At 38.0% G+C, this 12,647-nt stretch overlaps 1 protein-coding gene across 2 annotated transcripts; it reads left to right on the forward strand.

Annotated features, from left to right (window-relative positions):
• Positions 1-8,130: 8,130 nt before the first annotated feature.
• Positions 8,131-11,615, forward strand: LOC6561085. Of its 2 annotated transcripts, none has more exons than XM_001986481.2 (3): positions 8,131-8,220; positions 10,956-11,331; positions 11,459-11,615. In XM_001986481.2, the coding sequence occupies exons 1-3, from the start codon at positions 8,169-8,171 to the stop codon at positions 11,613-11,615; spliced, it is 585 nt and encodes a 194-aa protein (XP_001986517.1). In that variant the 5' UTR covers positions 8,131-8,168. The 2 variants fall into 2 exon arrangements, with proteins under 2 accessions (XP_001986517.1, XP_032590910.1); XM_032735019.1 differs by having other exon boundaries at positions 11,462-11,615.
• Positions 11,616-12,647: the final 1,032 nt, after the last annotated feature.

Genomic DNA, 12,647 nt, shown 5'->3' on the forward strand with positions numbered 1-12,647 from the left:
CATAATAAACGAATATTTATATAGTACATTTTAAATATTTTAAATGCATATATGCTTAAGTATATATACAAAAAATAAAGTCTGAACTCTGAACTGATAAGATTCTATTGCACTTTGGTCTCAATAATGAACACTCGTAATAATAAAAACATTTGCGAACTTTTTCAGCTAATTATTTATTATTATTTAAATGAGATAATTAATCAAATTTGAGTTGACATTTCTGTGTTGTTAATTAATCTAAAATTGATAAGCAGTTGCTATTAGTTTAGAGATTGTTTTGGCTACTGCGCACTCAACTGATCATGCCGAGGGGGCCCTTGTCAATTTGTCCCAGTGTGTATTAGAGCCGTAAGCGTTGAGTTGGGGCCCTTGTCTCAGTGTGGCTACCGGCGTGTTCCACTGATGCTGTTGTTGCTGCTGATGTCGTGAGAACTCGACATATTACATTACATATCTATATATATATATATATATTGTACATGTACACTTTGAGCTTGGGCTAAAGGCAGCAACTGATTTGGTCGTAGGCGACACTAACACAGTCAGTCAGTTTGTTAGTCAGTCAGTCTTTCTATCTAGTAGCAGGCAGCAGCCAGCAGCCACTCCAGCGGTCAATCATCATGGCCTAAGCCCCTGGCAACTGGCAACTGGCAACTGTAATTATGGCTTAAACACTGTCTCGGTACTTGATGTCAGCTGGGCTTTTGGATTCTCGCTTCTCCGTTCTTAGTTCTTTGGCTGGGCGGCGGTCAAGTGCAGAATCGGGCATTTTGCACGGCACTTTAGCTTTCAGCTATCAGTCATTCAGTTAGTCACGGTTCAAAGAGGTTCTTGAACTTACCCACACTCACATTCAAACACTCACACCCGCATTCACATTCACATTCACATACACATTCGTAATCGCATCCGCAATTCGCATTCGCATTTGTAGTCACACTCACATTGAATAGTTGGCTAAAATGCTGAGATGTTGGCGGTGGCATTTCAATTACGCAAATAGACTCGCCACTATTTATGCTAGTGTGTGTGTGTGTGTGACTACACTTAGCGAAATATGGAAATTATTGTAGGGAAATTGGATAACCAAACTCTTGAATTATAAATATTCAAAGCATATATTCAAGGGGAAAAAGAGTTAACAATTCAAGCCCGATAGTACTTGAGATTTCTCTGAGTGTACACGTATGAGTGAGTGTGTAATGACTCTGTCCGTGCAAGAAAACAGGCCTGTGCCCATCTGTCGGATCGTCAGCTTGCCACAACTAGGTATAAGAATTGTATAATCGTCTCAACTGTTTTTGCTGCCCATTTAAACGGTAAAAGGCAACTTCCGTCTTTGAATTTCGTATTTTGATATTCGCTGCACTGCAAAAAAGCCCTAATAGCCATATTAGTTTATTGCACAGCGAGAAAGAGACAGATAGAGAGAGAGAGAGAGAGAGAATCTGTGTTCTGTGCATCCATTGTGAGCCAGTTTATTCAATTTGAGACACGTTGCAGATCATGTAGTCAGTCGTGTTAAGTATACTTGGTAGTAGTATGTAGACTAACAACTAACAGTTAAGAGCGACAAATTAGTTTAAATAATCTTCATTCAACGCGATTTTCGTGTTGGCCTGTTGCAGTTGTTATTTTAGCTTGGCCTTTAGTTGTTAGTGCTGTTAGCTGTTCCTGTTGGTCGTGATTTTTGTGCCCAGTTCGCTGGAAACGCTGAATTGGCTTCACCTTTTGACATGGAATTCGAAATGACGTGAATCACACAAAGAAGAACTCAAAACTTTGTTACTGCTATTGCTATTGCTGTTGTTGTTGTTGCTGTTGTTGCTCAGACATCATCGACTTGGGCCAAATTTGCCTCGTCCTCATTCTCTTTGATTGCCAGCTAGTTTTACCAGCTTTACTGTGCAACCATAGCCCATTAGGCACCAGGCAACTATCATTGGGAATGGGGCATCGGGCATCGGGCATCGGGAATCGGGCATGCGAAAAGCTCATTTGCCTCGTTTGTGTCTTGTGTCTTTTTAGCTTGGCTTAGTGATCGAAATTATTTACCGTTGATATGGTTATGGTCAAGGCAAAAACAAAAGAAATCGCTTGCTCGCTGTCAAAGCGTTCAATAAGAATCAGCAAGATCCCAGATAATATACCCTAGCATGCAGATATAACAACCTTGTCACGTTTTTTGTAACGCATGAATAAGTGCATTTATCAACTTATGAGCTGTATACATAAAAAATACATATTGAATTAAGATAAGAAACATATCTCATATATCTATAGCTGTGGATATATAGGCAAAAAAGTAACAGATTGCAGTAAAGATTAGATACAAATATATATATATAAGTAATGCTTTTGAGAGTATTCAGCTTTGCTCAATTCAAAACTGTGTAATGTATTTAATGATCTTTTCGTTATTTAACTAAACAGATAAAATCATAATTAGATTTGAAACCATTTCGATTTACAGAAAAAAAAACATTTTCTTATGAATTCCATTCAGCCTGCTTTTTAGAGCACATCACTTATATTTATATTTAAATAAACTCATGAAAGAAGGCGATCAAAATTGGATCTGTAATTTATATCAACTCTATTCTAGTGATAGGAGTCTATATAATTTAATATCCACCTTAATATGTATCGATTGTATTTTAGTAGAATATTTTGCGGGAACAAAAGGGATTTCAGCTGATATTAGAATGATTACTTCGCAAAGTAAATTTCTGTCTATAATAAATATTTGTAAATATCTTGGTTAGGGCATCTAAACTTCGACAGCGTCAGAGTTCATATCTTTTTCGTACAGCATTGTCTGCAATTTAGTTCGAGTTAATAATTCGTTTGTTATGCTAAGCATTTATTGCAAATACTGGCCGCGATTCCGCATATTTTAATAACTTATTGCACAGAATTCGATGAGGCTGTGCATATGAATTTATGTATGAATGAACCGGAGGGTCTGTTCTGGTTTGTTTATGTGATTTTGTGGGCTTGGCCCTCACGACACGTGGCCTAAGTGCTGGCCAAGATGCAAATGCTGATGACCTTCGTGGATCAAGGACACGATAACTGAACAGCGTCCACTGGGATGGGATAGTTAGGCGAAAATAATTGTGGAACTGCTGTTGCTCTTGTCCCAAAATCAAGACATTGGATTTGAAATCATGCATGTGGAAATATGATGTGGTCTTCAGAACAGTTTCAGCTTCAACTTCAGCTCGATGTCATTCCTGATGGCAGTAAGAGATCCAGAAAGACATCCGTATTCGGTTTGGGTACACTCGAAGAAAAAATAATGGTATTCTAAATTCAAGTACAATTGGAAGAGGACAAAACTCCCCAAAAGAATTACATAGTTGATAAAAATTGGAAAATTAAATGAAATTGAATTAAATTAGTATTAAATTTAGAATATTTAATTATGCATATTATACAGGAAATTGAGTTAAACAAATCGTGGAATAATATTCAATTAAAAATAAATGTATTATTCATATTAAATTGTATAAAGCGGATTGTGCATTAGTGATTAGTGCCTTTTAAAAATATCAATAAAATAAAATAGAATTTCTACAGATTTGTATTTTAGATAGTAGGAAATACTCTTTGCAAATCATTTTGAAGCAAGTGTTAAAAGTTCAAGTTCAAAAGCTTTTATTAGTGAATAAAGCGCATTTTATGTAATTTTAAAATAATATCAAGGGTGATTATTGAGTATTTAAAATAAGTTTTAAAGTGAGTAGAAGATCTGCTTGAAATAAGATGATTTACACAAATTTTTTTTGATTATTTTTTTTATTAAATTTTTTTTATGCAAGTGTAAAATGCTTAATCCTTTGACTTCATGCGGAAAATCTACCTGCATACTATTAGTTGTTGTTTTTGTTTTTTGTTTTGCTTGAAGCCATCCCGCTGGCTTTTGAATAGGTAGCATGCCATGACCATGTCATCATCGTCATTTCTGAAGTTGACGCTAAAGTGGTTTGTGAATATACTGGATATACAGGAGCAATGCACGCACCTGAGAGATACAGATTCAAATTTTTATTTACACCAGTGTGTGTGTGCGAGTGTGTGTGTGTGTGTGTGTGTGTGTATTGGTTAGTTTGCAAAAATAAAGCGAACGTTGCCAGCTCGTTGCTTGTCTGCGTGCTGTTGCCAAAGTCCGTTTGCAAAGTCGAGGATTTCTACCAAAAGGCGAATTAAATTCCTCAATCTTGTGCCAAGTTTATTTTTAGATCCCGAACAAGTCACTGCGAAAACTAGCAATGAAATAAAGCAGAGAAAAAAGGGATACAACAGCAACAGCAACAGCAACAGCAATAACAACAGCAACAACAACAACAACGAAGATGAAGTCGAAGACGAAGACGAGCCAACAAAGCAAGCACAAACACAAATGGTGAAGATCACAAGATCAACTAGAAGCTGCAGCAGCCGTGGCAGCCGTTGCAGCCGTAAAAAAACCCAGCGAGGAAGAGCAACATGTATAGATGGATATGGATGAATGCTGTTAAGACGAAGGCCATCCAAATAGTTGCCTTTAGAGGGTAAACTCCCAGCCCCATCCAGCAGCAGCAGCTACAGCAGTAAATCCAGATAGCGAGGAGCCAACTGACGCGACGCGGCGGTCACATTAAACTGAATGCGTCGACAGGCGTCAGCGTCAGCGTCAGCAGTGGCAGCGGCAGCAACAGCGGCGTCGGCCCGGCGGCAGCTTCGACAACAGCAGCAACCAACAGCAACAACGTCAATAAACGTTACACGTAGGGCGACCCAAAATCTTGGTGCGTTCCTCGATAGAATTTTGATTGCCATACGCACGCACAGTCTCAGACATGGGTGTAGTCAGGGGTTGGAAGAGGTGGTTGCCCCTCTTGCAACCCACCACCCCCAAATCTTGAACGAAATAAGGTTTTCTAAAGCAAAGAACTCTTTGAACTTTTCAGCAAATATTTTTGGTATTCAACTTAAAGAATATATATTATTGAACTACAAATTAATCAAAGCAATTTTTTTTCAATCCAGAAAGTTTTTCTTAATCGAAGAAATTTTTAATAATGATAACCGATGATAGCCGCGAAAATTTTGTTGATTTGAACAACTAGCTAATTAATTAGAGATTATGATCATAAACTTATTCAATTATAATTGAAAACATATGATATGTTCTTTGAATTTTTACTACATTTTTTTGTTTTGTTTTTATTAGTGTAACATAACATAAAAGATGCATTTATTAGCCATTTAAAGTGGATAGTTAGATAAAGTTTATTTTTCATGACTTATGAAGTTCTTCAAAGTTTTTATGATGTACGTTGCATGTGATGGGTTGCCCAACCCCCTCCCCCAAACTACTTAAAACTCTGGGTACGCCCAAGGGCCCCAGCTAAATCTTAGGCTAAAACTTAAGCTGCTGCCACGGATTCAGTGCCAACTTTTTTTTTGCTGCTGACGCCCAGCAGCAGTCAACAGCCGCCTAGATTCAAGCTGAGGTTAAGCCACAGCCCTTTCGGACCCTACTACTAAGTACCCGTCCCACAACCATAGTCATCGCGATCGCCATCGCCATAGCCATCTCCATTGGCAGTGGTCGGCGATCGAAGGAGGGCCTGGCAAAACTGGGAAAATTAATGCATTCCATTTCCCATGACTGTTAATCACCTGGCCATTATTATATTTACTCGTATTCGCTGCTTGTATACTATAATTATACCCCACACACACACTCACCAAAACCCAGCTATCCCGACCATCCAGGCCATCCACCTATTTACCCATCCATGTGTCGAATTGGATTAGCTATTGATTAAGAAGACCCTGCGGACTATGGGACACCATGAAAGATGCCACAGTAAATAAATAATGCTAGCAAGGCGATGGTGTAATAAATTAAAACGAATAACTTGGCCCTTAACTCATCTTTTTATTTTTAGCCTTATTCCTGTTAAGCCTGAAGCGAAAAGAAAAATCGTCAACAACCTAAAGATTCTTATATATAATTATGTAATTTAAAAAGAAATGAGAAAGATTAGCCAAACTTAAAATATTCTTAATAAATTAAATGTGTATTTTCATTTAAATTAAAATAAAATAATTAAGTCATATACAATTTATTATAACTCAAAACGAAACTAGAAATAAATAATTGTTAACATAAATTATTAATTATAAAAAAAGAAACTTATTTCTTATATTAATATTAACTTGAAATTTAAATTCGTATTCTTAGCCAAATGAATTTTACATATGTAAGTAGTAGTTATGAAGGTTTAATGGACATTACCATATTATATTGCGGGGCTTTTTCGTTCTATCTTCTTGCAACTTGATGGCATTTTTGTTTGTTGGTGGGGGCACCCGCAGAATTATTGTCAAAATGCAAAAGAGAAGATGATTATTACATTTCACGCTTCCAGGCAGGGATCGTAAAAGCCGAAACCACAAACCAGTCGAAAAGACGAACGATGACTGCGACGTCGACGGCGAGTACGACTGCGACAGCGACGCTGACTGCGATAGCGTACCAAATTAATGGAACCATCGCGCAGGGCTGGAGCTGTAGCTGTAGCTGTGTTGCACGGGCAGGTGGAGTGGGGGGAGGGGAGCGGAGACAAGACCAGGTAAGAGAAGTGGGACCAGCAGAACCTAAAACCAAGCCCGACGTTGTGGGAGAAAGAATAAAACTAACAATGAACAGCGGACTGCGACTGCGGCTGCGGCTGCGACTTCGACTGCGACTCCCATTGGAATGATGGGCAGCAGCGAAGACGACGTGCAGTGTGTGTGTGTTGGTGTGTGTGTTGGCGTGTGTGTGTTGGTGTGTTTGTTGTTGTGTTTGGTATTTTGGTTTTGGCCCGCTTGTCTGTACCTTTGCAGCGATGGCAGCGTCGCGGCTTTATTGCGCTCTTTGTCTACCAGTGAGTTCTCGGGCCGCAGCGAAGAAGACCAAGAAGTCACATCAAGCCACACGATCGCAAGCACGCACACACCCAAACAAACACACACACACACACACACACTCACACACATACAAACTGATACACGCACAGCGTTCCAAACGTTCCTGGGCTGGCAATCACACATCCACGAAATGCGCAAATAGCAGTTCGGCTTTTGGGAATGGAAATGAGTTCGGGTTTGACTGTGGAATCGAGCTCGGGTTAGTTCTTGTCTTTTCTTTGCTGCTGGCCGCTACACTCAGAGAAAAAGATGTTAAACTGTGTACTTCCATCAAGCCCACACAGAGAATGCAATTTTTATTTCTAGAAGATTTTTTGTAACAACAAAATATCACTTTAAATATGTTGTTTTCTTTAAAAATATTATATATAAATTAAATACTGATAATATTTTTGATTAATGATTAAATTATCAAGAATTAAAACGTTTCACACTTCACTTTCCATTTAAGCAGCAATTGATATTTAGTATTGTAGAAAATCAGTTGGAAGTTCTATACCATTTGTTTCTCTGAGTGCACTGTCACATTTATGTTGGTGTTTGTATTCTTTGGCTTGCTGCTTTCCATTGCTAGCTCATTCATTCATGGTCACACATATATGTGATGCATATGAATTGGCCCTAAGGCCTCTGTCCGCCAATTTCCTTTTTAAGCTAACAACGTGGCCCTCTTCACGACATTTACCATTGTGTACTTGGCCAGGCAACAACCGCACTAAACTCCGAACCGAACACTATTTAGCCGAAAGACATCAAGTTCTATTTGTGTGTTCAGTTAGTGCAAGGATTCCAGACGCCTTCAAGTGTCTGTTTCTGTGTCTCTCTCCCTGTCTGTGTGTGAGTGTGTTAATTTATTTGTGAGTGTTAGTGTGTGTGCCTGTGTGTGTGTGTGTGTAAGAGTTGTTGGGTGCGAGTCATCGTCCATCGTCCATCGTCCATCGTCGTCTCAATTCGTGTCGTGCAGCGCGTATTGGAAGAGGAAGTTCACACTGTGACTGGAAACTGGAATTGGAAGTGTTGGCGTTCTGTTTCTTCTTCAGCTTCTTGACGGCTCGCGGTTGCGTGATATAGCCTGGATATCAGTCAGTTCAGTCGAAGGCTTACAGTGAACGCGTCGAAAAGTGCCAACGGTTGCTTCCTCGATCTCAACAGCTTCATCGCGTTCGTCGTTATTATAACCACTTGAAGTAACAACCATGGCCAAAATCATTTTGTTTTGTGTGCTCAGCCTTTTGGCATGCGCTGCAGGTTAGTATTAATAAATACATCAAAAGGCTAATCATAACTATTATTATTAAGAGCTTCTTCAAAAAATCGAAATTTCATTTTATTAGATTTCAGAATTTCAAATAACATTTCTTCTTTACAATTCTATATTGAAGTGACAAAGAATATTTGTATATTGCTTGATGAATGAAAAGAAGTAAACAGTTAAGAAACAATGATTTTCATATTTGGAAATTTGAGTATAATAACCAAATTACATTGATTATTATTATTATAAGAATAAATATATGACAATTTTAAAAGTTACAAGATAATTATATAATAAGGCTTAGAAAGATATTTAGATATTCACAGGGGCTCATAGACAATAGAAATGGATAAAAGAAATCACATCATTATTTTGTAGTCTTTCGAAGTGTTTTTATTTTTCTTTATTTACTTGGGAAATTTTGCAAACTTTGACTGGATTATTAACGTCTTTCAACTAGTTTTTGTATTCATTTGCTAACTTAAAGCAGTTTTCTGCTTGTTGTTTTTCATTAATGAATTTTGTTCGTTCTCTCGGACTACATCTTTAGGCGATCATTATAATAATGATTGTGAATAATCATTTTGCCTGGCAACCGGAGGGAATTTTGGTGCCAACAAATAACTAGGCTTAGCATCATTTGATTACATTTGCGCCTCGAGCTACTTAGATCAGGATCTGAGCCGAGTACAACCAGAACTGACTGCGACTCTGACACTGACTCTGAGTGCATCATTAGAGACGTGCTAGATTCGTGGTTCTATCATCTACCTGTAGCGGGATCCCCTCAGCGAATCGTAATTACCTCGAATTATAGTGCTCAAGTGGTTTTGGAGACGGCAAACTGGGAGTGCAACCAGAGAACAGTTCAATTATTGTGTTGGTCGATGGAAGTTTATGTTGTTCATTTCCAAGTCTAAGCCTCCAATTCATAGTGGCTATTTTTTGTTTTGATTTGGACTGATTAATTCAATCAGAGTTGCGAATCCATTCGAAGCAATTGCATTTCCTTATTGTAATTACTATTATTATTATGAAATTGTAAGCGAAGAGAGAATCGTTTTTTCATGATCTACGAGGCCTGTAGCATTTTTTCTAGTTTTATTTTTCGATGGTTTCTTGTGCCTTAAAAATTCGATATTTTTTTTCTCTCTTTTTCTTTACTTTTATATTAATAATAAAATAAACAAAATATTCAAGTATCGGTAGCTAGCTTAATCCTTAAACTAAGAAAAAAATAAATATCTGAATAAATTTAATACAATAATTTTAGGGAATCTGCTCTATGTCATTCTTAATTTGATAGTATATCATTTACAGTCGGTTTAATTACCAATATGAAACTGCATATTCCTTGACATATTCCACTTGACAAAAGAACGCAGACAGAAGATATACATTGTATTATTAATGTGTGTGCCTGTCAGTCCTTCGTTTACTTAATGAAATCAGAAGACTTTGACTTCGTGTGTGTCTTGCATTTAAATCGCCGGAAATAATTTCATATACAAACACTCACACACACACTTGGTCGGACATACACATACAAAAAGACAGATAGTCGGACAGACAGACAGACAGACAGAGTGGCAAACATTGGGCCCTCTGAGAGTCGATATTTAGCTACACATAAAGCATACTCGCTTACCTATCCATGACAAGTTCCATAAATAGGCAACTGTCCGCCGAGGCAGTCTTCCGTTTTAGCTGCGGGGCACCGATTCAGAATCGAAAACGAAAATGAGTATCTTCGGCATCGGAATCGGCATCAACATCGGCATCGGCAATCGTCATAGGGTGTTTGTCTTTAAGCCCAACACAAACACACACAGTGAATACGGTTTGTTGTTGTATTTGTTTAGCACGCTCCGACTGACTGGCCTAAACAGAGGACCCAAGAGAGAGAGAGAAGGAGAGAGAGAGAGAAAGAATAAGAGGGATGACCCTTCCAGCTACCTGTTGCCCCATGTCCGAAACCCAAAGCATTTAAGTCATTGTCATCTTGAAGATCGTCTTCTTAATGAAAGCATAGCGATTATATAAGATGAAGATGAAGATGGAGATGAAGATGAAGAAAAACCCCACAAATTATAAAGAAAATAAAAATCTAAGATTCAGTTACTTTCTTTCTTGGTGCCCTCTGAGCTAATTAATGTCATCAGCGCCATTATTTTTCATAGGATTTTACGTAATTAGCTTTTGTATCTTTTGCATCTGTATCCGTATCTGCTTCGGCCGGGTCAGAGACCGTTAAAGCTTCTGGTCATCATCATCATTAGCAGTGAAATGAATCATCCAGACACATGAAAACAATCAACAATGACAACAACTCCCCAACGACATTCCAGTCCAAGAGTCCAAGAGTACGGCTCTTTGCTTTTATAGACATGGTTCTGTTTTGTCATTGGTATTGCTCGTTTTGGTAATCCTATTTAATGATATTTACTTTGAATATCTTTTGTCGGCCGATTACGCATGCGATGCCGAAAACCGAAACCGTTACGGTTACAAATTGCGATTACTCAGTATTCAGAGCGGTATCTGTCTCTCTATTTGGGGGGAGTTCATTGACCACAGTAGACCCCTAGTTCCCCAATTTTCACAGTCTGAGCATTAACTAATTCTGTTTTATTATTTCTTTATTTTTGGAATTGGATTGGTCTCTTTGTTCTTCTATTCTTATATTTATACATTTTTTTTGTATTTTTTTTTTTGTTTTTGTGGTTAGGTCAACGCATTACGACCATACATCTGGATGGTGTGCAGTACTTCATTAGTCGGATGAATCCGTACTCCCCGGAGCTGAACTACTTCCTGGCGTATCAGTATTGCCGATCGCTGGGATTGCAGCTGGCCTCGTTCGAGACCAAGGAGAAGGCTGAATCGATGACCACGTATCTGAAGAATGCCGGTTATGGCAATTATGATTTCTGGACATCCGGAAATCGCTTGGGCACGGGCATGTTCCTATGGATGAGCACCGGACTACCGTTCAATGCGACCTTTGATTTCTTCGAGAATTCGGCCGATGCCATCCAGGCTGGACTGCTTGATCCCGTCGATCACAATAGCAACACTTCGCCGCAGCGTACGGCACGCGACAGGTAAGAGATCCCTGGATGTTCTCATCCTTGTTGTCATCGCATCATGTTTCAGTTTGCAGCTACTTGAGGCTACCTTAAACCATTTCATGCACTTTTTTCTTCTCTTTTCTTGTTTATGTTATTATAGCAGCAGTGGTGCCGAGAAGGGTTGCGTCATCCTGAAGCAGCCGACGCTCAAATGGATGCCCGAGGACTGCTCGGCCGTCAAGGATTTCATTTGCGAGCAGACTCGTTGCTATTATTACAACTATGGCAGCATTCCGGTCTCGTCTGCGCAGGGGTAAGGACAACTAGAGAGAGAAAGAGAGAGAGAGAGAAAGAGAGCATGAGGCGCCACTAAAAACAAACACGATTATAAAAACAAGCAACAAAAAAAAAAAAACACAAAAATCAAAATAAAAATCATATATATAAACTTAAATCAAATAACTGAATTACAATAACAATTTACCCCTTTCTTAAGTATAAACTCATAATAAATCGCTATACGAATGCTAAAGTTTCACTCTAAGCGAATGTCCTTAATTAAGATAAACAAAAACAAAAGCAAAAACAAAAAACAAACAAACACACACAAAAACGAATAAACATACATATATTTATAAACACCTAACGCAATTGAGCAAATTGATAATAATACGTGATTAATCAAAGTTAATTTAGTTGACCACAAACGAAAAAAAGAAAAAAAAACACACACACTCAAAATTACACGATTACAAAAATGGAACAAAACGCTAACGAAGCGTTCAGTTCAGAAAGTAATACAAAACTAAATCAAATAGGTGAGCTAAACCCCAAATCGTTAAACTATACAATTTACTACACACAAACACACACATATGCAGATTCTGGAAATCGGTTCAGAATCTGGATATCTGTATCTATGTTTAAATACCTAATACAGAAGACTAATGCGCAGCTATCAGCCTATTACTAACTAAAAGTTCACAACAAATCAATTCTCAAAAATAACTGAAAAAATATCACGAACAATTTTGCAAAGAAAATACAAAATGAAAACTTTGTGCAATCAGCTAGGAAAATGATGAAAATGAAAATCGACAATTTCAAATCTGTGAAACTTGAGAAAAACATAATAAACTCAAAGCAAAAATTGGTTTTAAAAATGAATTAAGACTCATTAGTTTCCTTTGCCGTTTGCACAAATATATTTTGGGGCCATTTGAGCGCCACTTTCGAGACTCCTGCTAAAAAGTGGTGGTTTGGGGCTTAGCTTTTCCATAGTTGTTGTTGTTGTTGCCAATTGCTGTTGTCACCAAGATTTGTGTTCAACTAACTAACTTTAGCTTCAG

This window comes from Drosophila grimshawi, unplaced genomic scaffold (genome assembly GCF_018153295.1).
Source record: "Drosophila grimshawi isolate 15287-2541.00 unplaced genomic scaffold, ASM1815329v1 contig_1367, whole genome shotgun sequence".
Classification (NCBI taxonomy): Eukaryota; Metazoa; Arthropoda; class Insecta; order Diptera; family Drosophilidae; genus Drosophila; species Drosophila grimshawi.

Coding starts and splice junctions, on each gene's coding strand:
- LOC6561085 (XM_001986481.2), top strand. CDS start 8,169: ATGGCCAAAATCATTTTGTTTTGTGTGCTCAGCCTTTTGGCATGCGCT. Junction 8,221..10,955: donor CCTTTTGGCATGCGCTGCAG/GTTAGTATTAAT, acceptor TTTTGTGGTTAG/GTCAACGCATTACGACCATA. Junction 11,332..11,458: donor CAGCGTACGGCACGCGACAG/GTAAGAGATCCC, acceptor ATGTTATTATAG/CAGCAGTGGTGCCGAGAAGG.